General features: G+C 47.6%; 2 protein-coding genes across 3 annotated transcripts; both read right to left on the bottom strand.

Moving 5' to 3' along the window:
• Positions 1-7,348: 7,348 nt before the first annotated feature.
• Positions 7,349-8,904, bottom strand: LOC122370824 (tubulin beta-4B chain-like). Its single transcript, XM_043346757.1, has one exon. The coding sequence runs from the start codon at positions 8,781-8,783 to the stop codon at positions 7,440-7,442; it is 1,344 nt and encodes a 447-aa protein (XP_043202692.1). The 5' UTR covers positions 8,784-8,904; the 3' UTR covers positions 7,349-7,439.
• A 2,105-nt stretch (positions 8,905-11,009) lies between these two features.
• LOC122370823 (endothelin-converting enzyme-like 1) lies at positions 11,010-27,651 on the bottom strand. 2 transcript variants are annotated; one of them, XM_043346755.1, is made up of 2 exons: positions 27,529-27,651; positions 11,010-13,570 (listed from the first exon to the last, which is right to left on the bottom strand). In XM_043346755.1, exon 2 carries the CDS (start codon positions 13,542-13,544, stop codon positions 11,091-11,093), a length of 2,454 nt encoding a protein of 817 aa, XP_043202690.1. In that variant the 5' UTR covers positions 13,545-13,570; positions 27,529-27,651; the 3' UTR covers positions 11,010-11,090. The 2 variants fall into 2 exon arrangements, with proteins under 2 accessions (XP_043202690.1, XP_043202691.1); XM_043346756.1 differs by lacking the exon at positions 27,529-27,651 and adding an exon at positions 18,321-18,550.
• Between the last annotated feature and the right edge of the window lie 189 nt (positions 27,652-27,840).

The following is a 27,840-nucleotide window of genomic DNA, read 5'->3' as shown; positions in this document are numbered from 1 at the left end:
TATTGGGATTCATGCTATCTTTGGTTGGATATTTGGCATTTTTCTCAATGGTGGGCAGAGTTTCCTGATATTCTATCGATCGGAGCATGGAGAAGGAAAAGAATTGAACTAAAAATGCGTGTTGAAATAAAAATGCACCTGTTTGACTGAGGTTAAGCTGATGCTCTCTCTTCTCTCTGTCTCTGTTTCTGACTGTGTCTCGGTCTTATTTCGTCTCGTCTCGTCTCGTCCCGTCCCTCCTTCTCCCTTTCCTCTACCTTCTTGTGTCAGCGTGGTCGCTCCGGTTCTCTCCGTATCATTCCTCTTCAGCCATCCCACTTATTGGCTTATTGCGTTCGTGTTCAGCGCTTTGGCTGAAATTATCTCAGTGACTTTTCCCATGGCTATAACTGTTCGAACTTCCAGTTGGGGACTTTGTTTCCATTTTCTGTGTCTCTTATTGGCCGCACAAACAGGCCACATCGCCAAAGGAACAATCGGACACGGACGACTAAGCCCACCGTTTTGTAGTGCACACACTGTAAATATTAATTACTTTTCCTAATTTTAACATTCATAGTTTTGACGGATGAGCTGCGTTCTATGCTCACTGACTTGTCACGCTCAAAACTGTATCAGTCTTTGCTTTCAGTAAACGTAGTTTTTGCTTAAATCTTACATAGACTCGTTCCACTCGACTGCATATAAACGTGCAGACAGCCTGTTTCCGAGGTTGAAGGGATGCACAGATGCCCACCTTGCGTCTTAAGGCCTGGCTACACTACGCGTTTTCTGCGTGCGTTTTTGCAGGTTTGCGCGTTTTGCGTAATATCGTTCTAGGAAAACAGTTATAAACAATATAATTTTTACTTTGGTTATATACAAAAGCTAATATAACTCTTATGTAACTAAAATTTAAGGTGAAAAACATCACAAAAACGTAATATCGTTCTTTTTTCTAGAACGATATCACGCAAAACACGCAAACACGCAAAAAACGCACGAAGAAAACGCATAGTGTAGCCAGGCCTTTACACAATACACAATACACATGTGCGTTTAAAAAGTATCTCGAGACGGCACTCGCAGTGAGTCCCGTGCCTCAGACTACATAAAGCTTAGACTAAGCATTCACCGTGGGAACTGAGAAATGACGTGCCTTTCATTAATCCCGTTATTGTCCATTGGGTGTATGTATTTGGTTTTGAATTAGCTTGTAGGTGCGTATCGTATGTTCTCGTAAGAATGTGTACGGAAAAGTTAAACTGAACTTCTCCGTATATTTTGAGTGTTTCAAATTATTTGTTCTTCCGTACTTTTTGCAAGTTCCTAGGCCGTATCAACTCCCATCAGTTGTTCATGCTTATATACCGTTTGTCACTTGCCCTAATGGCAGTTTTTTAGTAGACGTATTTACTGTCACTGTTCTTATCCACTTCTGCAGTAGGCTATCCATCGCCATCGGCCAGTGTTTCTCCGTGCAGAATCTTACATCTACGTAGCTCACCTTTCGGGTTATATCAGGGAGATAAGTGTTCTGCTTCTTGGCCTGCATTTTGATATAGAGTCTAGACCTTCTGGCCCATTCTGGCCGCTGGAAACTCGCAATACTTAAAGCCCGTTAACTTATTTTTGCATCACTTGGACCGTCGAGACACGATGAAGCATGAGCATTTGTGTTCAGATAATTGTGACAGATTAGTGTTACCGAGTAATAAATAGTTAGGTGCTATTATTGGTTTATGCACAAGCAAGTCGAACAACTCGCGAGATCACACTACTCGTATGTCGCTGTCAATCAAATCACATTCATCCTCTTATTGTTACTTCATGGCTTAGCTGTCTAACCAACCATGCTGGAATGAATGAAGCTCGTAGCGGAAAACCGCATACAGTAAACTGCATTCATTTATCAGCTACCTCGGGCTGCCTCTCCCCTGTTGTGTGTCCCGCCATCGTGCCCTGACTGTCTTACTACACCTGATGTACCCGCTCCACCCTCCCCATGCCCTCCGCTCCTCCTCCCCTTACCCTCCGCTCCTCCTCCCGTGGAGGTCACAGCCGCCTCCGACGCGCCGGCGGTCACAAACATCCGGTACCGATCTCGGACCGACATCTGACCGCCGTCCGGCGCGAACACGGGTGAAACTCTTTCGCAGCCCGGCGGCATATTTAGCCCGCCGGCGGCCTCATTCAGCGGCTCGCTCGGTGACCGGCAGCGCGCGGCGACATTATGCATACGGAGGGACGGTCCGTGTCCATCTGTGGCGAGGGGCTCGCGCCGCCGCAGACGCCAGCCGCCGGCGCCGCCAGAGAGTTTCACTTTGCCCCGATGGGCCCGGGGCGCGTGCCGCCGAGGGTAGTCGCATACCAGGACGAGGTCACTCAGCGAGTGGGGTGCTGTTCCGGCCGGGATGTGCGCGCGGCGCTGCGTGCGACTCCCGGGGCGGACAGGTCGCACCAACAACACGGCAGACGTGCCGCCGCGGCGGGGGGCGGAGATGACCAGGCGGGTGAATTATCATACCGGCCCGCCGGTGACACGTTCGGAGCGTTTTGTCCGGCCTCGTGCACGGACACAGTCAGCTAATCTGCACACGTGTTACGTGGCTCCGTCGCCGTGCTGACGGTCAGGTTCGGAGCGAAGGGTTCGGCGGAGAGTGGGCCGACTTTCCCTTTTTATTTGTGTGCGCCTGCAAGGTTAGCCGTTACGCAGCTCTGCGGGCTCCCTGCCGCTGCTACTGATGTGGAACGCGCGAGAGTCATCCGGCTGCAGATATAGGTTACGACCGATACTTGGCGACGAAAGTTATATTCATGACTTCTCACGTGACATCGTTCACATAGCGATGAGTCGAGTCAACGCATTGTTCAGTAAAGGCGGCCGCACACTAGGCCATTCGGCGGGCGACATTCCGCAAAAACGCAATTCCGTGGCGACATTACGCTTTCGTGGACGCCGAATCAGCTGCCGAAACGACAAAATTATCAGCCGACCGCTGCCAGCTAGCTGTCCGCGGGTAGAGTGCGCATGCGCGCGAACAGCCGCGGAGTTGCGGAAAAAGCTGGATCGGTTCAGCTTTTTCCGCGGCGACGCCGCGGACACCCGAAATTGTGGAACTTGAAACTCACCAACTATTGATGGAGCAGCCGAGAAATAGACTTCACTTGATAAAAATCGTAGCGGCACTTCTTTCCCCATATTAAATGGTTTTTATCCACTTCATTGGTTATTCCAATAATGGGTTACTACGCGCCTCTCCACAATTGTCTTTAGGTTTCTTGCATTTGTCGACAAACACGGTTGTTTACCTTAATCACGAGCTTTATTTTTTTGGAACATCCTCCAGAAATTATGTCAAATTAATAGATATACTAAACTTTATTGTACAGAAATATAGCATAATCGCATTGAATAAGCAAATATTGTATTTGCTTAAATGTATTTAGTTTGCATTTGTTTATATTTATCATAAAATGTTTCAAATTAAGTTCCTGAAAATACTAAGTAGAAAATCGCACCGCCGAATGGTCCTGTAAACTGCTGAAAACAAGCGGAAAGCCGCTTTAGGAATGTCGCTCGCGACATTCCGTTTTTGCGGAATCTCGCCCGCCGAATGGCCCAGTGTGCGGCCGCCTTAAGCGCGACAGTCAACGGGGATATAGTCGCTAGCCAGGATTTGCAACAGTGAATGGATAATTTTGCTCGAGAAGAGCACATTGCTAATATTTAGTTATGGACGTTTCAAAATAAAGTTGATAATAAGAGACTTGATGAGGCATTACAGATGCCATATGACAGCTCCAGAAAGTTACAATTATGTCGATGAAATATAAATAAAATGGTCTCTTATCTCTTATTTAGTTGCTCTTATACAAATGACAAGACATCATTCAGGAGGCGAACATATAGCTTCACGTTGTACCTTGGCCACGACCCAGAAGAAGCACTCTCATTTTTACATTTTTCAGACTTTCGCTGGTTTCGCATAAGTCTCTTGAGGCATGTAAAATGAGATCCCGCACTCATTCGGTTTTGTCCGAGCAGCCAGCGTTACCTCACCCGGTACAAGTGAGCCCAGCCGAGCAGCTGCCCTTCGCCGCATCTGTGAGCAGTTATCGGCGCGTCGGGACATCGAGCGTAACGCAACGCGCTGTCGTCTAGCGCGTCTCTTTAGGCTGCTGCAAGAGCGAAATGCAAAGTTGCGAGATTGAGCCCAGGTATTGCCAATCGGACACTGAATCCTAAGTAGAGAACGTAGCGGCATATTGAACGCTCAATCACCTCTAAGATGCCGTGTGCATTTCTCAAATTAGTTTTGATGCCGTCCACAGGAAGTTGAGTGCCAAGTTTCAAAATCCTGCGGGCTCTCTGGTGGTGCATTAAAATGTCACGACGGGGCGCTTGCCGGCTGAGTTATACCTGCCCCATGAGGGGATTTGTTGTGCAATGGTGGGCGACTCAGGAAGGCGTTTGGTAGTGAAGGATGGGCGTGTCACACTCGGGGAAGGATAAGACGCGATTATTGGGAGATTATAGTCCCCCTTGTGACCTATTAGCATATGCGTGATGCCTTCGTTGTAAAAGGGTAATTGGGGACTTACGAGGGTGACACATGCGGAACTTTGGAGCCATTTACAAAATTGCACTAATGTCGCTCATTGTATTCATGGTATTCCCTTCCTGCGGAATAACTTTCCTGCGGAAAGTTATTCTCGAATAACTTTCGAGGTAGCCAAGCTAGGAACAAACTACATAATGGCACCATCGTGATCCCCTCGTCAATCCACATCGAATAAATATGTGTTGACCTCGAAAGGTCAAGGTCAACGGTTGACCTCAGGTCACGTGACCTGAAGGTCATCAATCATCATGCATATCATTCAATGCGCCTTGACGAGCTGAACATAATGAGACCATCCGCGCGGCTGTATCTCGCTTCTGTAAGGCCTTATTAGAAAAAAAAACTTTGGTGACCCTTGATGACGTCACATGACCTTACAGCTGCCCAAGAGCAAAAAAGGCCTCAAGGTAGTCAAGGTTGATCGTATTTAAAGTCATTCATGATATACCTATTGGGCCATTGCGACGCCTTTTAGGGAAAAAACGGGGGCTGATTTTCCCCCATTGACTTAATTTGGGGAGGTCAAGAAATTGACCTGACCTTAGGTCATCGATATCAAAATTCCGAGATGAACAAATTGTAGCTATCAATGACCTCATTACACCGTACGACTTTCAAAGGCCTCCGTTATCTACTGTAGCTCTGACGCGGTGACAAAGTTGCAAAAAAAGTGATTTGAGGTTGGGTCATTCGAAGTGACCTGGTGACCTGACATTGAAAGTTAGGACGTTCAAACTTGTACACCATGTGTAAAATTGATGAGGGAGAAGTCATGTCAAATTTCGCGTTTTTCCCTGTTTATGAAAAACCTCAGGGGGGGGGGGGGGGAGGCCGTCGGTGCGCGGGTTAAACATTGTAGAAGTAATGAACTCAATGTGATCAATGCTGAAATTATTGATCTAGAAATGCCCTTGTGCGAGGACCTTACAAGGGGCGAGGTATGACTGGACTGAAAAGGCTTGGAAACCATTCTTAGAATGACCTGTCCCATGTTACGTCACAATCGAATTAATGAAGCAAGACCTAGGTAGGAAATCAATTTCCTTGCGCAGCTTTATGGCAATGCAATCGGTATACGACACTCAGAAGTCTGATATAGGAGAAATCCTAAATCTGGGAGAACATAAGGTGCGATCGCCGAATAGTGATTGTACACTGCAGTGATGCACTTTAATTGCATGCGTTGACAAGCAAAAAACATAAGACGTTATCCGAATGGTCAGTGGGTATAAAACGGTGATACAATTAACAAAATACACTCTTAAGTACGGGAGAAAAATCTTCTGGAAATAGCAATTAAAAGGCTCAGCTGTTATTTGAGTTCGTGTCGATCGCCGCGAATTTTGTTCCGATTTAGGTACTTCTTCTGTTCGGAAAATGTCGGGCTTTGAAAGTGTTTCAATCATTTCCTATTCGCAACTGCCCGCAAGAGATTCGGACTGAGCTTTTTCAGATACTACCTATGGCCTGAACTTGAAGACTCCTGCTTTTTTAAACTTGCGATTGTAACGGGTTCTAACTATTGCCATTTTCACTCCTACCGACGTTGGTCACCCCAACCCCCAAATTAAGTAGCTGTTACATCTGTTACGCTTTCTTTCGCCTTGCAAGCTGTTCCGCGTGCGCAAGTCATAAAGCTCCTCAGTCATCGCGGCCCGGGGGCAGAACGCACAATGTGCGTGAGCGCAGGGTATCGATTATCCCGCACAAGGCTCACATCTCGGCGGCCGCCGCGCCGTCACGACCGACTGATTTGGACTCGGAACAGAAGTGGCCACGTGGCGCGAGGGGATGACCCTTCGAGGCCGATCGCATCAGAAGCTGACGAAAGGGAGAGGAAAGTTCAATCAGCGATGATCAAGGTCAGTCAGACGTCTGCGTGGTTCTGGTTTCACGTAAGTACGGTTGCAGCTTTACTATCGACAAAATGTGATACCGATGCATGCCCTGCATGCTATGGAGTGAAATGTATAAATTCCTTCAAATATTAGCATTTAAATGCTCATCGATTAGGAATTCGTTATGGATGACGATCAGCATAACCTTGAAATCGTCGGTGAAACTCTCTTTGCAACCGACTCATTCTGCACATTCATCTTCCGAACTACATCGATAGATCTCCCCGCGGCGCTTCGCACGGCCCTACCGAAGGTCACGGCAGATCGCTCAGCCGCCCTGCTGTCACCTGCCGCTACGGGTTCCCTAGAACCTCCGCGGGCCCGCCTGCACTCCACTGTCCGGCCGCGCGCAGGATGACACCGTTGCAACGCGTGGGGCGGCCGCGTCACATATCCGTCACGGCGCGTTACGCCACCGGACGGCCGTCGCGTCCTGCGAGCGGCACCCGATGCGCGAGGACGGACATTCATTATCTGATGCGAACGGCACTGATCCGCGTCGGCTCAGCTCGTCCAGGCGACACTTTCGCCGACCCCGTCTGGTGATGGCACACTGGTCGATGGGGCCCTGCTGGGAGTGCCGTCTGGCCGCTGCTGCGTCCCGGGAAGTGTGCAGGATTCGGGGCCCCTCCGGCCGACAGACGGCGGAAATTGTGACGGGTTGCGCATCACCTGTTCGAGGAAATCGGACCATGCATACCGGTGCGGCTGTGGGCGGTGTAATGGAACCCCTGAGGTTGTAGGTGATGAAATGAATGAAGCTCTCGTGGTAAGACATGCTGTCGTTATTATAACATTTTTAGATTAATTAATTCTTTTTTTACAATATTTTTCTTAAACACAAGCATGTTGCAGACAATGTATTTTTGACACACAGCACAAAAATTTATTGGGTGGACGATACACGTGAGATTTGGACAAAATGGGGGTGACGAAACTATTGTTCGGCGCCCTCTTCCTCTTCTTCTTCGTCGAATTCTCCCTCCTCTTCGGCTGTCGCATCCTGATACTGCTGGTACTCGGAGACGAGGTCGTTCATGTTGCTCTCGGCCTCTGTGAACTCCATCTCGTCCATGCCCTCGCCGGTGTACCAGTGGAGGAAAGCCTTACGCCGGAACATGGCGGTGAATTGTTCTGATACACGTTTGAACAGCTCCTGAATAGCGGTGCTGTTGCCGATGAAGGTGGATGACATTTTTAGGCCGCGGGGCGGGATGTCACAGACGGCAGTCTTGACGTTGTTTGGGATCCATTCGACAAAGTAACTGCTGTTTTTGTTTTGAATGTTGAGCATTTGTTCATCCACTTCTTTCATAGACATGCGTCCACGGAAGATGGCAGCGACGGTGAGGTAGCGGCCGTGCCGGGGATCACAGGCGGCCATCATGTTCTTGGCGTCGAACATCTGCTGGGTGAGCTCGGGCACGGTCAGCGCCCGGTACTGCTGGCTGCCGCGAGAGGTGAGCGGCGCGAAACCGGGCATGAAGAAGTGAAGACGGGGGAAGGGCACCATGTTCACAGCCAGTTTCCTGAGGTCAGCATTCAGCTGGCCTGGGAACCGGAGGCAGGTGGTGACACCGGACATCGTAGCCGAAACGAGATGGTTCAGGTCACCGTATGTTGGCGTTGTCAGTTTCAATGTTCTAAAGCAAATGTCGTACAGAGCCTCGTTGTCAATGCAATATGTTTCATCTGTATTTTCAACGAGCTGATGGACAGAAAGTGTCGCATTATAAGGCTCCACAACTGTGTCGGACACTTTAGGAGAAGGTACCACGCTGAAAGTATTCATAATTCGGTCAGGATACTCTTCACGGATCTTAGAAATGAGCAATGTGCCCATGCCGGAGCCAGTGCCTCCACCCAAAGAGTGGGTCATCTGAAATCCTTGAAGGCAATCACAGCTCTCAGCCTCTTTTCGCACCACATCCAGAACGGAATCTACAAGTTCCGCTCCTTCAGTATAGTGTCCCTTTGCCCAGTTATTTCCAGCTCCACTCTGACCAAAAACAAAGTTATCTGGGCGGAAAATCTGTCCGAACGGACCGGCTCTTACTGAGTCCATCGTTCCTGGCTCCAAATCAACCAGGACCGCTCTTGGAACATATTTGCCTCCGCTAGCTTCGTTGTAATATACATTGATTCGTTCAAGCTGCAGGTCCGAGTCACCATGGTAAGTTCCTGTCGGGTCGATTCCATGTTCGTCGGAGATTACCTCCCAGAATTTAGCACCGATCTGGTTGCCGCACTGGCCAGCTTGTAAATGAACAATTTCGCGCATTTTGAATGGTTTGTGTAAATAAGGGAATTGAAAAAAGTTTAATGGCCTGGCGGCAACTTCTCCGTCAAAAATTAATTCGATTTTAAATTTTTTGGTTCTCAGACGAAGGCTGAAAAATATTGAAAGCTCGCGCGTCGGCAAGAGATTTTAACAATTGTAATCTTTCACGAAGCAAAACATTTTAGTTCGTAAGTTAGGCACTTCCCACCATGGGTGGAGCTTTTCCAGGGAAATTGGTGGGGCAAATTGTCAAACCTACAATGACCGATTGTTAAGCTTGATAAAGTGCAACACTGAATCAATTCTTTTCATTACAGAGATAATATTTTGCATTACACAGACATTTCAAAGTTCCTCAAAGCGAAAAAGATTGGTTTGTTAAGCAACAAAGTCCTACTAATCAGCTAAAGTTGGTGGGGGCAAAACTATTATTGGTGGGGCAAAATGGCAAGATGGTGGGACAGCCGCCCCACCAACTGAACAGGAAGCTCCGCTCCTCCTTCCCACAGGTTTAGGCCTAACCATGGACAATGTGCGATAGATTTGAAGTGGATAACGACGATTTTCCTCGATCCATCACTGAAGTAATAAAAAGATAATAAGTTACAGTAAAAAAAAAACAATCGAAAAGGCGTTACAAAATGTAAGCTTGTAATCAACACGTTCAGATGAGATAACAAAAATGCAAGCAAAACAATTAAATTATGCATAACCGAGTGCAAATAATACATTATTTAGGGTTATGTCCGGCACATTTTTCGTTGCCGTTTGTCTTGTTGTAACTATTTTATGTGTTTTGTCCTATTTTAATGTAATCAGTGTTGTTCTGTTAGGTATGTCGTTTTATTTTATCTATTATCTTCTCTTCTGATATTTCTTATTTATGTAAAGGTGGGTACAGAATGCTACTGATTGTTAATAATTGATCGACTTAGTGTAATTTTCTCTCACCAAATGTTAACGTGTTTTTGAGTCGTCGGAGGCATAAAACAAGGTGCTGTCTCGTAGGTCATAGATTAAATGAAATAGAAAAAAAAAATGAAATAGTATTTTACTGACGTGCAAGTACGGCTTCAAATGGGTCGGAACAAAGTTTGAAAACGGCTACAATTCACTACAGAAAAGTGATGCTTCAAATTCTATTCACGCAGCCGCACAAGTATGCGGTAGCTTCACTGTCTAGATGGACATGCAACTGGACAGTAGAAAGGATATTTCTCAACAGGTTTCGAGCCGGCCTAGCTGTAGCCAGCGCAGCTATAACAAATCGGCTCTCGGCGCAGCGCCGGTCGCTACGCCACTCCCCTCCTACCGGCCGACCGTTCTCGTCACCTGTCTGCGACGAGTAACCAGCGATGTCCGCGGGGCGTCTGGTGCAGCCACCTGGCCGGCCGCCTCCGGCCCGCGTATCCGGCCGCTCATACAGCTGCGCGCCCGTGCGGCCGTCTGTGCCCCCGGGCAGAGACGGTTGCGTCACACAACGGCATCTCACGGTATGCAAAAGGGCGCTGGGCGTAATTATCACCCGTCCGACTGTCCGTGGATTGCGTGTCGGCTAAGGAATTGTGATCTGTGTTATATGGATGTCCGGGGTAATGCTTCATCCTGTCGCGAAGGCTCAATGGTATGGCGTAGTGGTTTGGCGGTGGTGTTCGCAGCAAATTACGTGCGGTTATGCATGCAAGATGCGTCATTATGGAGGTAGTTACTACATGTGCTTCGTTAAAGTGGAATTTTTCTGCAAACTAGTCGAATAAGGCAAAACGCGACGGATACAAGAAAATCGGCCGAACGCTCGACTGAGATGGGGGTTTTCGATTATGGGTTTTCGCACACTTGAACAAAAAGATGAGATTATGTTTGCGAAGAAGTGTAGGATCGGTGTGCCCATAACCATTAAGGCCTGGCTTCACTATGCGTTTTCTGCGTGAGTTTTTTTTTGCGGGTTTGCGGGTTTTGCGTAATATCGTTCTAGAAAAAAATAACGATGTTACGTTTTTGGATGTTTTTTTACATTAAATGCTAGATAATATATGAGTTATATCACCTTTGGTAGATAACTAATAGAAAACTTATATTATTTATAATTTTTTTCTAGAACAATATTACGCAAACAACGTAAACCCGCAAAAAACGCAAGCAGAAAACGCATAGTGTAGCCAGGCCTTTACAGACGTAATCGCATTACCACATGATCTTGATTTAGGCAGCAAGCAAACACAAGAGCACCTTTCCCAGACAAACGTGACATATATTTGGTTGCAATTTGGCACTTGGTCTCAGCAACAGCAAGATAATCAGGTCGCTTTAGAACAGGGAGCACTGCCTAACCTCCCTGTCAGTCCCTGCCGGTGGTAGCGGCTCGCATTTGAACGCCTCTCTGAAGCGAGGATCATCCTGCACCAGCTGGTTGATGACGTATGACTCAGGCACCTGCAGCGTCTTGGAGGCTCCCACCAGGGACTCGTCCCACAGAGCGTAGTCGTTCCGACAGCGGGCCTGCGTGAACGCCATGAAGAAGGCCTGACTGGCGCTGGTGATGGGAAGGCCGGGCACCAGCACCGAGGACTCGTTGTTCTGGGATGTCAGACGCTCGAAGAGCCGGTAGGACAGCTGGTAGGCGAACTGGTCTGCCATCATGTAGTAGGTGGCCGGCACTGGGTCGACGCGCATGCTGTACGCTGCGAACCGGAGTCCGCTGCGAGCGGGCTCAATTACAGCCAGCTCCTGGCGAATCGGTCGCTCACGGACCTTCTCCAACAAGCAGTTGTAGTAGTGCTCGAAGCGACTCTCAGTTTCGCGATCCCAGATGTCCGTCAGATTCTGCGGGGACATGTGGATCTGGATGAACGGCACTGCCAGCGCCTCGAAGATCAGGGAGCCGAGCGAGGCAGCGTTCAGCGCTGCTGGAACGTCCACATGGTACCAGGGAGCTTGGAGCGCTCCGAACGGGATCCACAGCGTGTTGTGAGCGAATATGTGCTGGATTGGGACGCTCTCTGGTGGACCTTTGGTCGGAAACTCATATAAGATTTTACCTGGCCGGTTAAATTCGTATAATTCCTTCAAATTTCCGAAGAAGTCAAGGACGTGGAAATCGATAGGTCTGTAGTACAAATCCAGTGCATTTTCGAGCTGAATTAGCATGGTATAGCCAAAGTTGATGTTAAGGTTGCGCAAAGCGAACCGTGCCTTACGCTGCGTCTCTTCGGACATCCAGCCAAAGCTCTCGTTCAGCTGATCGATCACGTCGTTCAGCAGATGTCTGCGAACATGTTTGACACTATCCTGACCGATGTGAAGCGAGAGCAGCAGAGCGTGCACGGCCGGCGCCATGTGCTCGTCCATAAGCCCCAGACACTGTTCCTCCCGGGTCTTGAGCTGCTCAGAGTCATAGTTGCGGTTCAGTTCCTCGCCGAGCGTGGCGTAAATGGGTCCGATGGCCACCAGGTAACGTCTGATCACCGGCCACATCAGGAAGTGATGGAGCCGCTTGATGCGCGTGTTCTCTATGATGCGACCCACTGCGACCATGTGCTCGCGAGAGGGTATTTGGAAGAGGACGGAGTCGGGCACAGAGTTCTTCCCGAACAGGGCGTCCAGCAGGCGACGCCAGTCAATCTGCGGCACGAGGCGGACCATCTCAGCGAACGTCACCTTCACTGTAAGCGAAGGCGCAAAGGACGACTGACTCCAACGCTTAGGGTCGATCGCAAACAGCTCCCCCTGAACAGACAGGATGTCCCGGACGATCTCCTCCACGCAAGGGGACACAGCGTTTATGTCTGAACTGTTAGAGGCATTGAGTGTGCAGTCTCGGGGTACCGCCGCGTTGGGCTGCTTGCTGTCGCGGATCAGAACCTCTGCATCCTTCTCCATATAGTAAAACACCTCGCGCATCGCCCGACCGACACGTGCCTCGACGGCGTGGTACCGGCTGCTTCCCACGTCCCAGCGCGGAAAGTCGGCTGACAGCTTGGGCAGCTTCACATCCAGCACGTCAAGCTCACGGTCCCAGGTGAGCGTGAAGAATGCCTGTGTGAGGTGAAGGCGGCTGGCGTTGGCGAGCACGGTGTTGAAGTCCCACTGGTCAGGCCGCCAGGTGTTCAGGAGGTCCAGACCTCCGAGCGGCTTCAGAACACTCACCAGGTCAGCCACACTGTTCAGGCTGACCCTGAACGCCTGGACGCACGAGAAGAAGAATAGGCGCGCCTTGCTGATGGCCGACGAGCTGTTGAAGTGCTGAGACTGGCTCAGCAGCTGAAGCAGCCGCTCTCTGTTCCGCCGCCGGAGAACGTCACGCACCCCGAGCGCGTTTCGCGAGTCGGACGTGTGCGCCTCGGCAAACCGGCCGCACGCAAAGTGGAAGAAGTCTGTACACGGATCGACGGAGCGGTTGGCGTAGCGGACTGTCTGAGCTGCGGTCACCACACAGCCCAGGCTGTCGCAGACGCGCGGGGCGGCCGCAGCCACTGGGAGCGATGCACTCGTCTGCGACTTTGGCGCAATCGTCGGCCTGGGACCTGCGCTGAGCTCCACGAACAGAGCACAGGCGATGACGGCCAGTGTGACCTGCAGGATTATGGAACGGGACACCAGCGGTTTCAGCCGCGCAGAGCACAGCCACCACAGCGGTGGGACCGAGGTCGTTGATGTTCCGTTCGGTTCAGCGTGATCCAGCCGGCCGACCACGTCGCTCCGGCCCGCCTGTCCGACCTGGCGGTCGTCATCAGTGGTATCTGTCTGCTCCGGAGTCATCATCGCCGACGGCCGACTAGCGGTGTCACCTGGAGGTAGGTGGAACGCGTGAGCTGCTTTTGCCTGCTGTCATTTGGAACGTAAAATCGGAATAAGGAGACCTCAATTACAATTGATTCGAATTTTTGGTTGAGCTGGAAAATCTACGAAATTTGTAAGTACTCGGTCATTTTGGGGTTGAAAATTGAATATTCTAGGGAACCAAAATCCGTTATAATCAATCACGAGTGGAAACTTCTTTACTTCTCCATCCATGGTCGTGTTACAGTTCATCCCAATGCCATATTAATGTAAAATTTATGCTAGTGAAATAAGTAGGTAATATAACTCTTCGAAACCGATGTGTAGGCAGGTATAGATGACAAAGAATTATGTAGAAATCGATCGTTACTAGAAAATGCATGCTTTAAATGTAAACCAAAATCTGCTAAATATTTTACGCCTTTTGGAGTTGCCGTAAAATAAACGCCCAACTTTCCTCATCCCTTCATACCAGACTCTTGGCCCGCCCGGGCCGTAGTTCACCTGACCTTGGCATTAGCTCAACACTCCGATTGTTACTTAAGAAAAAGTGGGCACATTGAAGGGAAGTGTTCACTTTCCTGAAATTAGTTTTTGCAATGGATTTATGATTTGTTTTGCTGAAAATGATCAGAAAATAAAATAAAAACTTTTATAAAAAGGATTATTTTCGAAATTTTGATAAAGGAAGAACTATATTCTATATAAAATCATGTTTGACGCGGAAGATTATTACGGGTTGACCAATCATATTGCTTAGTTCAAACCTACGCGTGCTGCATTGGCTGTAAGCAGCATGCTGATTGCCGCTGACCGGATGACGTGACTGCATTCCTCAGCAAGGCACGCATTCCTCTACAAGGAACTCTTTACGGAACGAGAAATGGAATATCTTCGTCTAGTAGGGTGATCTTTAGGCCGTGAAAGCTCTGATTTGTGCTAGTCTCAGCTCAAGCTGCGAAACTGCTATTCCAGTTCAAAACCCCATGCTAAAAGTGAACGAACTGCTCCTTTAACTGACGCGGCTCACCATGACAAGCGCCATTATGTTAAAAAGTTACTGGTTTAATGAAAAAACCGATTGGCTTTGATTGGAGTTTTTGGGCTGACCCGAGACCTTTAACCCTCGCCCCGGCCTGTGGTTTTTCCTAAATAGCAAAAAAACGGCGGCGCGCAGCATCGCCATATTTTCAGTACCTTCCCGGGCATCAATTTGACACCTTCACACCAAATTTCAAGTCTTAGGTCACCTTAGGTCAGGAGTTATTTAGGTCAAACTGAGGTCATGTTCGAGCAAAAATGAGCAAAAAACATGCAATCTTGAAACGCTCACCAAAGCTACAGTTACCAAGCAATTTCAGTTCTTTGTATCGTCTAGTAGACAAAAAGCGGCGCTACAAAGCTGCCATCTCGGATTTTCAAAATTTTGGGTTTTTGACCCCCAAAAATTTAAAAAAAAATATTTTTTTTTAGAAAAACTCAAAAATATCCAAACAATTTTCCGAATTTCGAAAAAAGGAATATCTGTAATAGTCCCTGCGCTCTTCAATATACATACCAAATTTCAGATCGATATCTCGTTTTTTGGCAAAGCTATAGCAAAAAAAACTTCAAAAATGATGAAGTCAAATTTTTGAACTCAATTTTTAGCGATTCTAGACCACGTAGGGCAAAACAAAAACCACTATTGAACTCCCCGTGACGAGCTGCATCGAATCGATACCCTTTTATGCAAAAAATATCAACTTCGAAATTTGACTTAATTTGACCTGACCTTGACCTGACCTTCACCAGAACATAATCTTAACTGACCCGAAGGGCTGGCTGACCCACATAATCGTATTTGACATAAAATGGACTATAATACTCGCATCACATGATATTTTCATACTGTGACCCTCAGTGACCTGACCTCTGTGACCTGACCTAGTATCAGTGACCTCAAATAGCAAAATATGTGTTGAAGAACATTTTCCCATCGATGATTTTCAATGAAATGCATTTTACTCGATTTTACAACACATTTCTTGAAATGCCTGTAAATGGTGAAAATTCGACCTTTGACCTGACCTGTGACGTCATCGGTTTGACCTTGGTCAATAAAATTGGGTCATAAGGTAGTTCCCTGATAGGGCTATCAAACACCGTTTGCCGCTTGTCGCTAAGGTTGCGTGGTTCTCGAGATCTTAGGGATGCCAAATTGCCCCCCCCCCCCCCCCCAACAGGGCGCGTTGCTCGGCAGAGCCCAACGGGGCGCGGGTTAACCCTCGCCGGACCTATTGGTTTTCTACATACGCGCCGGCCGAGGGGGTGTACGATCCCCCTCGCTGTTTCGCCCCTGGTGGAGCTAGCGCGTCGCAGAAAAAAACCAGCGTGTACGCCGTTACAAGACGCAGAGATTGGTACCTGATTTTAAGATCCTAGGTCAACCGGTGACCTCTGAGGTCAGGTCAAGTGCCCCAAGGTACGGTTCAGTTTTTGGTGAATTACTTCGCAAAAAACGGCCGCAGAGCCGCGATTTTGGCAGCATCGTGTTTGCCTCGCTCAGGCGCGTCGAATGATATACTTTTTGTTTGGGTCAGGTCAACTAAGGCTGTTGAACTCAGGTCACGGTCAGGTCAGCACCCCAGGTCAAGAAGCTGGTCGAAAGAGGTCATGTCGCATATCATTCGATTCGGTAGGTCTTCCTGAGTCCATTGGTGGCTTTCCCGACTCGCTAGCTCAATTTGATCGGGAGCTATTGACGAAAAACTGATATGACCTTGATGACGTCATAAATGACGTCACACAAGGTCAACATTGCAAAAGTGACGCATCTAACCTTACAACTTACAAGGAGTGGATCAAATCACGATTCTGTGTGCTTGAGATAGTTGGAGATCGTTCCCGGCGCCAGAATAGCATTTTTCATTTTTCCCCCAGTGACTAGTTAATAATGGTGTGGTCACGAAAATGACCTGACCTCATATGACCTTTAGGAGAAATCCGAGATATACAAGTTGTGAGACTTATAATGGATACTAGATCCTGCAAGTTTCATTTCTCTGTGATATCTCCTCTGGCAGTGAGGGGCGAGGGCGTTGCGAAGTTGCGACATCTGAAGACCGTGCAGAGGTTCACTTATGACGTCATAGGTCAGTGACCACACCTGACCCAAAAATGCGGTTGATGTCAAAAGATCCGGCTTGAATCAAAGGTCAGGTATGCCAAGTTTCAGCTCTCTATCGCCAGCGTGTTTGGATCTATCGCGAAAACCCTATGCGGGGGCGGCACCCCCCCCCCCCCCCCTCCTCGGCCGGCGAGGGTTAAATGTGGAACAAATCGCCGCGACTTGTGACGACCAAAGAGTTCGCTTTTCACGCAGCTTTGGTGTAATTTGAGGCGAAACAGAGAGTGTTATACTCCATTGAGCATGTAAAACCATAAATCATATTGGTCAGGCCGCAGGCGAAAGACTATGAAGGCGGTAGACTTTGTGTAACCTTTGACCGGTCGCGCGGCCGAGCAGCTGTCACCAGTACAGCCTCTGACAGTAAAACCCCGCTCACTTCCCCTGCGCGGGCACTGAGCGCAGCTGGATGGAACAAAACATGTATAAGAAAAATGTATATTAAAGCATGTTGTAAATCAAGCAGAACAATTAATTTTCTTCACAGGTATCCTGAATAACTTTAATAGCGATGCAGACAGTTAAACTGACAAATATGCCATTTGTTCTGCGTGGCTGACTTTGGTCCATCGTGACACTGAGCTGTGCGATTGCGCCTTATTGTCGGCTGTGGGAGACGAATATTAATGTTTGGAAATATTGCTTCGCTAAATATTTTTTTTTTTTGCGTTCAGCTTTCACTGGAACTCGAAAAACGTGTTTTTTTAAGAATGCCCGGGACTAAAAATTATAAAGTTTTTTTTTACAAAAACGCAATTTTCAAAAAGGCCATCGATCGATTTTGATAAGAAATTCATTTTTGGATTCAGCTCACCGTCAGCTTGCGAATGGTATATACCTACCGTTTCTTTTGAGCCTGAGATGACCTTCCGACGAACCGCGCTCCACTGTCCCCTATGTTAGTGAAAAGACTTTCAACGTCAAAACTTGCCATGACTGTAGATTAATCTATAGAAATAGATGAATCTAAAATCTAGAAGTAGATCAATCTAGTAGATTCATCTACGGTCATAGCAAGTCTTGACATTGAAAGTCTTTTCACTAACATACCTGTGAAAGAAACGATAGACATAGGCCTATGTATTATGCATTATGACATCAATATCAATATAGGCCCATGCATTAGCTCTCTATTTCATATAACTACCTATAGGGGGCATAAAATGGGTAATGTTTTTTTCGAACCTTGCTAGAGTTCAAGTTAGCCGTACTAAACTCGTACTTCTTGTTTAATCATGTAAATCATGTTTTTATGTTACTGTACAAACAGGAACATGGGGTGGGCATGGGTCTCCCTCTGGGCCCTACCTTTGCAAAAAATTACTTCCATGAGGTGAATTGGCCGAATGACTGCCCCTAATGAATTTGCACCGTATTTCAGAGGGTATATATACGACTGCTTCATTATCTTTGACGACGAATCCAAAGGAGAAAAAAACGTTTGCCTACTTTCGTCGTTTAATTAATTACCAGCCGTTGCCAACGTTAGACGTGGAAATAAAAGAATATCACGATTTATATAAAAAAAACAAATCCAATGAATTACAACAAAGTTTTTTTTTGCATCAAAAGAAAGAAAACTGACTTACCTATGAAGCCCACGTATCCTGGGTGCTTATAGCAGTGCTGCGAACATTTAGTTCACACTCGTATTAAATCCCTATAATAAACTGCAAGGTAAATCGTAGAGCAATGCGGTATTTAGCATTCGCACAGTTCACAGCACGGTCCACGCGCACAACCGTGACTGTGGCGGCCCGGCGACTGGCGGGCGCTGTGCCCCGGGCAGTTCGATTGGCCACCCAGAGGTCAGGTCAGTGGCAGTGGCGCGCTCAGGAGGCTGATTGGGGGGACGATTACCCGCGGTGGCATTTATCGCAATAAATGGCCATTTGACAACATCAATGGGTGTGATGTCCTGTCTGTGCGCATTAATTCAGCCTGTCCATGATTAGCTATAACAGCATGCTGCACAGTGCACACTACCGGTATGAAATCCTGGTAATGCAATTGCAAATTGTGACCTAACACTTCCACAGGTAAAAGCTAAGGCGGCGTTCGATGTCTCCCCGACGGCAAAGATTCTTTGCCGTCCGGCCAATCCCGTCCAAGGTCATCGGGGGCTCGGCTGCGGTTATGAAACGTGATTGGCCGGACGGCGTAGAATCTTCGCCGTCCGAGAGACATCGAACGCGGGGTAGGTCTGCCTGCTGTAATGCGATTGCTTAAGATGGCGTTTGCTGTTTCCTATCTGAAATTATGCGAGACTGCTGCGGCAAAAGAGGGGTACCGCCATGCGTATTATATTGATAGGTATCCTAAATAGCACGTAGTTCCAGGGCCTCCTCTAACATGAATGGGCGATTACTTTTAACATAAGCAAAACAATAACAACAGACATTTTCACGCAGCCCACAAAACACACCAGCTGCTCTTACATTTGGGGTCGACATAATACCCATTCACGAAAACCACGCTCATCTGGGAATGACATCTTTAAAGGACTTGCGGTTTCATCAGCACATTAACGAATTTGCAAAAAGGTAAACAGAACCATGAGCCCATTGTACTCCATTGCTCCATACATCGCCCGAGAAATTTTAGATCAAATTTACAAAACATACACGAGACCACATTTTGACTTTTACGACACTGTTTATGACGGACATACATAGGTATTACGCTCCAGGACACACAGAGACTTGAAGTTTTACAAAACAGAGCGGCTCGGCTTGTGACTGGCACTTTATTTAGAACACCAACTGACAAATTGTTAAAAGACCTAGGATGGAACAAGTTAAAAACAAGAAGAGAGATGCACAAAATAACACTATACCATACACTCAATAGCCACATACAAAAAACTCCTAACTACATCAAATCAATCATACCGGACGCCCGCTCACAAAGAACAGGAAGGACCCTGCGAAATCACAGGAACCATGCAATCCAACCATATCGCACCACATCCTATCAGTCATCGTTCTTCCTATCAACTGCCAAACTATGGAACCACCTCCCAGAATCATTAACCCTCGCCGGACCTATTGGTTTTCTACATACGCGCCGGCCGAGGGGGGGGGGGGCGGGTACGACCCCCCCCCCCTGTTTCGCCCCTGGTGAAGCTAGCGCGTCGCCGAAAAAACGAGCGTGTGCGCCGTTACGAGACGCAGAGATTGGTGCCCGATTTTAAGGTCCCAGGTCAACCGGTGACCTCTGAGGTCAGGTCAAGTGCCCCAAGGTACGGTTCAGTTTTTGGTGAATAACTTCATAAAAAACGGCCGCAGAGCCGCGATTTTGGCAGCATCGTGTTCACCTCGCTCAGGCGCGTCGAATGATATACTTTTTGTTTGGGTCAGGTCAACTGAGGGTGTTGACCTCAGGTCAAGGTCAGGTCAGCACCCCCAGGTCACGAAGCTGGTCGAAAGAGGTCATGTCGCATATCATTAGATTCGGTAGGTCTTCCTGAGTCCATTGGTGGCTTTCCCGACTCGCTAGCTCAATTTGATCACGAGTTATTGACAAAAAACTAATATGACCCTGATGACGTCATAAATGACGTCACGCAAGGTCAACATTGCAAAAGTGAGGCATCTAACCTTGCAAGGAGTGCATCAAATCACTATTCTGTGTGCTTGAGATAGCTGGAGATCGTTCCCGGCGCCAGAATAGCAGTTTTCATTTTTCCCCATTGACTTTTAATGGTGAGGTCACGAAAATGACCTGACCTCATATGACCTTTAGGAAAAATCCGAGATATACAAGTTGTGATATTGTATGATGAGCTGCAATGAGCATTATACAATGAGCTGCAGTCTCTGTCGCGACCTGCCTTCAAACGACAGCTGAGACTTCTGCTGCTTCGGGAGGTAGGATAGGTTCGTGGAGTGCCATGTCTTATCGCGTGTTTCTCCTCTTCATTTTATGTCATCACTGTTTTATATCTTATGACTTGTATGTGTGACTCGGGCGCTGGAAGAGCCACTTCTCAGTGGATGCAACCACGAATAAACTATGAACTATGAACTATGTGAGACTTGTAATGAATACTAGATCCTGCAAGTTTCATTTCCCTGTGACATCTCCTGTGGCAGTGAGGGCGTTGCGAAGTTGCGACATCTGAAGACCGTGCAGATGTTCACTTATGACGTCATAGGTCAGTGACCTGAGCTGACCCAAAAATGAAAATTAAAAGGCGCCTCTCTTGGACGAATGTCATTATCAACACTTTCAAACACTGAATTACAGGTATCTATGACACCAGACACACTGAACTGGAGAATGGCATCCGGGACCCAGCTGTTTATGCCTCTGAGCTCATCTCGGGGCATGAATGGTAGGGGAGAGTGGGGAAAGATGCCCAGGGTTTGACTATGTCATATATTATTCGAAAATGACGATCGGAAAGCCAAAACTTGGAGTGAAGCCGACATCATTTTTCTCCAAAAATATCACACTTTCGTGCCTGAAATATGATAACTTTTTTTGCTATTAAGCATTTTCCTGAAGAAGTGAAAGGGGGCATCTTACCCCACAGGGTGGGAAAGACGCCCCCTGGCGTTGGGTAAGATGCCCCCTGCACTATAAATGACATAAATAGGCACGTGAATCGCCTGAACGAATCAGTAGTCCCTTCAAGCCTGCAGTAGACACCAAACATCATCGTAAGGGCCCTCAAAAGTAGTCGTAAGGGGCTTCAGAGGTCATCGTTAGGGCCATCATAGTCCAGCGTGGCCAAACAAGTCTCAGTGGTGGCGTTCGGAGACCACTGTGGGGCCCTTATAGGTCTTCATGATGCTTGAGGACCCTCGAGCCCATCGTGGGGACCTCAGATGCCAGCGCGGCCCGTGGAGCCAACGTGGGAGCCCTCAAAGGATGTCGTGAGGGGCCCTGGAACCAATAATGGGGCCCACAGAGGCCGTCGTGAAGGCTCTCAGAGTCAGATGCCGCCCAAAAAGTCGCTGTGTGGGCCGAAAGACCGGCATGGGGAGCACCCGACCGTACCGGACTCTCAATAGTCCCAGATCGGCTTTTGTCTCTCATCACAAGTATGTAATAAATGATTTGACGGGCTGCTTGAAGGACAGCCTACGGATTCAGGGGGGCGTCTTTCCCCATCAGGACAGGGGGCATCTTACCCCAAGGTACCGAAGTAACATTAAATCAGCACCATTTGTTAGCCATAAAACTACACCCTGAAACAAACTGTTGGGGACACAGTACACGCATGTTAATGTATCACGACTATAGCAAGGGACGCAAAAATTATCTACCTTCTTTGATATTTGCAATGTTTTGACGTCAAAATATTTTTTGAAAGCAGCAAATAAAAAACATGCAATCACCAGCCAGCCGTTGCCCAACTGAGCTTCGCAAATTTTTGTGCAGTTAACAAGGCAGGCTTCCGCTTTACGCTAAGAACATTAATATCCAGGTTCGATTCTTTGTTTCCCCGCTAGAGGGGGTGGGGCGTCTTTCCCACCCTGGGCATCTTACCCCACTCTCCCCTATCTGCCTAACAGTTTAGGGCGAATAGCTTTTGATAGAGCGATAAAAACGCCTTAGATGTGTGTGAGGTCGACGATACGGATTGACTGATATGCAGCATGACCCTTTCCGGTCAGGTCATGACCTTGGCCTGATGTCAAATTTTCGGCAATTTTTCAATTTGACCTTTCAAGGGCAAATCATAGTTCATTTGGTGCGTCTTGAGGAGAGGAACACAATGCCGGTAAAAAGTAAGCTCGTGCAAGGTTTTAGTCAAAAGTTATTGCAGAAAAACTGTTTCCGCAAAAATCGTCTTTTTTGTAGTTTTTGCATCCTGCAGGCAAAACCGTTGACGTAAGGTCAAATCTAAGGCAGACCCCCATGAGCGTTATCAAATGCGTTTTTTCGGGGCGCTTTAGCTCTATTGATTCCAAGCTATACGTCGAGTTGTTAATTGACGACATTCGACTTGAAAATCGACGAAATTTGGCATTCCCTTACCTCTGGTGACCTGACTTTTGACCTGACCAAAAAAGTGAGCCTAGTGATTTCATCATTATTTTTTACGCTCTATCGAACGCCGCCTACGCTACGCTACGTGGTTACGTGGCACATATTCGAGTTAGAAGGGGGTGTTCAAACTTCAAACACCCCCTCCCCCGCCCAGCATGGCGTGGAAATCCAGGACCCCCGCGCGGGCGCGGGTTAACCCGCGCGGGGCTGGGGTCTCCAGCCGAACGCGCGGGGCTGGGGGGGTAAATTTTACCCCCCCCCCCTGTTATCTCCCGAACTAATGGTCCGATTTGGAAAATTCAAACGCCAATCGAAAGCTCTCATCACGAACTACTAAAAACATGTACTTAATTTAAAGTTTGAGGTCAAAGTCAAGGTCAGGTCAAGGGTACAAATTGCAAGTTTCTACAGTATCGGCCTTGCACCGTAGTTGCCGAAGAATGGAGTCATGGTCCATGGACTGAGACTGATCGCCCAAAACGTGTTCTTAGGCTACCAAGACAATATTCTTTGCGTACAATATCATTCAGAGGTCAAGGTCAAGGTCAGGTCAGGTCAGGTCAGGTCACCAAAAAACAAAATATAGAAAAGGGCATGTGCGACACATGTTTTATGGGTCATTTTACTCATAGAATTCAATAGGCACACTCAATAAGTAATATGGACCACCTCTGGATGAATTTCAGGTCGAGGTCAGGTCAAGGTCAGGTCAAGTGAGGTCAAATTTTGAAGTTGGTTGTTAAGGCCTAAAAAGGTGTCTATCTGATGCAGTTTTTCACGGCGAATCGGATGGTGCTATTTTTGTTTCCGTACGAGGTCTAGAACTTCCAAAAATGTCATTTTTCAAAAAATTTGTGTGTCGTGACGTCATAAAATTTTGAATAACTCCCACATTTTTGAACCGATTCTTCTAAAATTTGGTATGTAGGTGCACATAGACCACTTCTCTGACATATATTCCGTTTTTTTTCGATAGACTCAAAATTTTGGATTTTGGATTGATTTTCCCCAAAAAGTCAGTTTTTTGAAAAAAAAAATTAGGCAAAAATCAAAAATTTTCAAAAAACCGAGATAGCCATTTGATAGACAAATTAAAATTACGCATAACCTTTTTTGTTACGTCTTGATTCCTTTAAAAATGAAGATGTTAGCGGCGTTTGAACTTTTGCCGTTTTTGAGGCGAAAATGGCGAACATGACGTCACTAAAACGTCAATTTCTCAAAAATTTTCCGATGGATTTCGCTCAAATTTTCAGGGAACGTGTCAAATTGATGTAAGAAAAGGTACTGAAAGTTTGGCGGCGCTGCGCGCCGCCGTTTTTGAGATATCGCAAAAATTCGCGAGGGGGGGTAAAATTTACCCCCCCCCAGCCCCGCGCGGGTTAATATACCTACCGTACTTAACCCGCGCACCGACGGGGGTCTGCGCCAACTTAGAACCGACGAGGGGGGCGGATGACCGCCCCCCCCCCTGAGATCTCGAGAACGAAGCAAGATAGCGACAAGCGCTAAACGGCATGGGATACGCACGGACAAGGTCTACAATTTTTACAAAAGTCATTTTCAGGTCAGGTGCGGCGCTAGCTATGGAGAGTTTTTTTCGAATAACTTTCGAACTAGTCAAGATCGGAACAAACTAAGGGCATCATCGTGATCCTCTCGTCAATCCGCATCGAATGATATATATATATATATATATATATATATATATATATATATATATATATATATATATATATATATATATATATATATATATATATATATATATATGTTGACCTCGAAGGGTCAAGGTCAAAGGTCGACCTCAGGCCACGTGACCTCGAGGTCATTATGTATATCATTCGATGCGCCTTGACGAGCTGAACACAATGAGACCATCCGCGCGGCTGTATCTTGTTTCTGTACGGTGTTATGGGCAAAAACCCTTTGGTGACCTTTGATGACGTCACATGACCTTACAGCTGCCCAACAGCAAAACAGACCTCAAGGTAGTGAAGGTTGATCGTATATGAGGTCATGTATGGTTGTGGGGTCATTCCGACCCGTTTTAGTGGTAAAAACAGGGAGTTGATTTTCCCCCATTGACTTATAATGGGGAGGTCGAGAAGTTGACCTGACCTTAGGTCACCGATATCAAAATTCCGAGATATACAAATTGTAGCTACTAATGACCTTATAACATCCTGCGACTTTCAAAGGCCTCCGACATCTACTGTAGCTCTGGCACGGCGACAAAGTTGCAAAAAAGTGACTTGAGGTTGGGTCATTTAAAGTGACCTGGTGACCTGACCTTGAAAGGTAGGAGGTTAAAACTTGCACTCCATGTGTAAAATTGATAAGAGAATAGTCGTACCAAATTTCGCGTAGCGCCGCGGTTTTCCCGCTATCTACGAAAAACCTCAAGGGGGCGGATATCCCCCCCCCCCCCACAGTGATGCAAAGGGGGCTCACGAGTGGCCATAAATACCGAAAAGGCCCAAATTTCAAGTTCACCTAATTGAATAAATCGTAATATGGCCAGTCAGGCAAATGTTTGAAGTGTCTGAAAAAAACATGACTTTCATGTTTTTGTCAAAACCGGCCTCGTGTATGACTGTCAAAAGTCGTGACATTTTCTATGTCGTAAAATGACTGTCAGATACTCGCAACTTCAAACGCCGCTAGCGTGCGTCCATTTCATATAAATGACAAAAATTATGCATGGTAATGATCCCCAAGGTCTGCTGCTTCTAATGCAGGGTCACAAAAAGCCGTATCTCTTTTGGTTTGGCGTTGATCTAACTATTTGTCATCATGTTGCAATCGCAGTTTTTTATTTAAAAATATTTGCTTTCGTTTCACCTAGAGCAGTTTACACAGTGTGTGCCCGTTAGTGCACCATACCATAGCTGATAGCATTCCCTAATCATATCGCACTGTGAAAGAATGAAGGCGCTAGTGTGATTGTGCCCCCAGGGGGTCCGGAAGCGGTGGGGAGTATGTTTTAAAAAAAAATATTGTTTAATAAAATTTCGCTCCTTGGGGGTGTTTTCTGTCCGAGATGGTTGCCGACCTGCGCCGTGCTCTGGAACGACCTCAGGTGAGTGTTTTCGGCTGGTAGATCCTCAAATGGTTGATGAATAAGTTGATTTTCTTGCTGGTTGATTTCTCTCTTGTTCAAACGTAATTGCACACCCATTTCCAATTGCTGGTCGGTCCGTTGGTTTCAAGCTGACCGATTCCTTTCCGCCACCGTTCCTTGCGCCTGGGGCTCGTCACAAACAATATTTATAATGAGGCTGGCTTGTCGCTTGTCAACATATAGTCTTCCTGCCTGGGATGGTGTCTGCATCATAAGGAAATTTGGGATGTGGAAGTCTCCCCCTATCAACAATTTTGATGCCCCCCCCCCCGTAAGGGTCAGCCCTTAGCCACCGTCTGATTAGGGTAAGTACGAATCAATCCTTCTATTTCTCCCCCTTTTGTCCTATTAAAAAAATCACATCCCCGTTTGAGGTCACCTTTATGCTGAGGGTAATTAGGCGAAAACAAGGCATGATTGTAGGCTGACGGTTGGGGAGGCGGATATTCACTTACAGAGTTGAGAGAGAAAAAAAAGGGGAACACTTTTGGAAATTCGGCATAAACATATAACATTGCGTGCAGGTGACTGGAATTAGCACCAAATGACAGTTCATTTCGTGAAAAAAATCTGGACGACATTAATCTTATCTGCTTTTGGTATACCCGATGGACCACACAGTGAAGTGTTGCTGACTCAAATCTGGGTTATACGCCAAGCCAGGCGCTGATAGTTCCGTTGTGGTGACAGTTGACCCCCTGGCCCGACCGACCGCTCCGCTGCGTGTAGTGTTCAACCCTGGTCGCTCTGTGCGTGGTGCGCGGCGTCATACTTTGACCATCTGACCACTAATCGTAAGTGGTTGTTTCTGGCGTCAGTGACCTCCTTGATACTCGTCTCGCAACGCAAAATAGCTACCCATTTCCCTTTCCCAGACAGGTTGTTTAATTTTTCACGCTTTATTTTACACTACATGGACATTTAATGACAAAACTAACCAATGTGCAATCGGTAAACCGTACTCAGGGTTGTCAACTTGTCAATCCCGTTATTTACTTAAACCTAAACCTAACAAGCGCGGCCTACCTCATTCTTAATTCTAGACTTGATTAGTGACATCATCGCGACGCATCAGGTGACACAAAGTCAAGGGGTGCGGTCGTTGGCGGCCCGCCGACTCGGCAGACGGGCTGGTGCCGCCCCGCGTTACTTGTGACCCGACTCCCCTCCTACGCCCTGTCCTAATCTCACACCTCACCATCGCGACCGGGTACAAGGGCAAAAATAGCCAGTAAATGGTCCTCGTTCCGATACATATTTGTCACGTGAGCCCTCGCCACTCGCTGGCAGGGCGAGACCCGGATACCGTGAAACCATTACGCTGACCCTCTTCCCTCAGCTGCGCCTAAACTTTCCTACCCTCCCACGATCCTATCCCCGGCCCTGGCGGTCGCATACAAAAGAGCGTAAATGGTTGGCAAATGGTCCCGGCTCCAACACAAAATGTAAATGGACCATTGCCGCACCCGGCAGTGCGGCGCCGTCGAACAATCCCCATCACCCTACCCCCAGCTGTTAAATCTGCTAATGGTGGCAAGGCCTGACCCTACGGGACGGTAGGTCTAGACTGGGGTAGACGCCCGGTAGATATGGGGGGAGGGGGAGAGAATGCGTGTGTGGTGGGCATGGCTGGAGGGCTGGGAGTGGCAGGCAGCTTTCTGCTGGCGACTCACTTGAATTTTGGCGGCGTCGAAGATTGGTCTTGTTCTTGATGAGTGTTGCACCAGAGAGTCAGAGGAAGAGAGCACTGGTCCAGCCGGCAGAGACTCCCCGGGTGTTCTGTCCCTCTCCTCTTCTGCGGTCCGATTTTATTCCTTTCGTTATCCGGTTCCGGCGGGGGTCGATTTCTGTGACCGGGACCGTCAATCGGTCCTTTCCTGGCATGACCTCCGGCGGAAGCCCTGACCGGGGCTTCGAGAGGAAGCGTGTCCGGCGTGGCCGAAGCTTCGGATTTCTCCCCTCCTCCGCTGTTTCCGCTGGAGTCG

The sequence above is a fragment of the Amphibalanus amphitrite genome, unplaced genomic scaffold (genome assembly GCF_019059575.1).
Source record: "Amphibalanus amphitrite isolate SeventyFive unplaced genomic scaffold, NRLGWU_Aamphi_draft 001171F_arrow, whole genome shotgun sequence".
In the NCBI taxonomy this organism is placed as follows: Eukaryota; Metazoa; Arthropoda; class Thecostraca; order Balanomorpha; family Balanidae; genus Amphibalanus; species Amphibalanus amphitrite.
This window is presented reverse-complemented; position numbering and strand designations above follow the sequence as displayed.

What these genes read in the sequence shown, in the direction of transcription:
- LOC122370824 (XM_043346757.1), bottom strand. Translation starts at nt 8,783, where the DNA reads ATGCGCGAAATTGTTCATTTACAAGCTGGCCAGTGCGGCAACCAGATC.
- LOC122370823 (XM_043346755.1), bottom strand. Translation starts at nt 13,544, where the DNA reads ATGATGACTCCGGAGCAGACAGATACCACTGATGACGACCGCCAGGTC.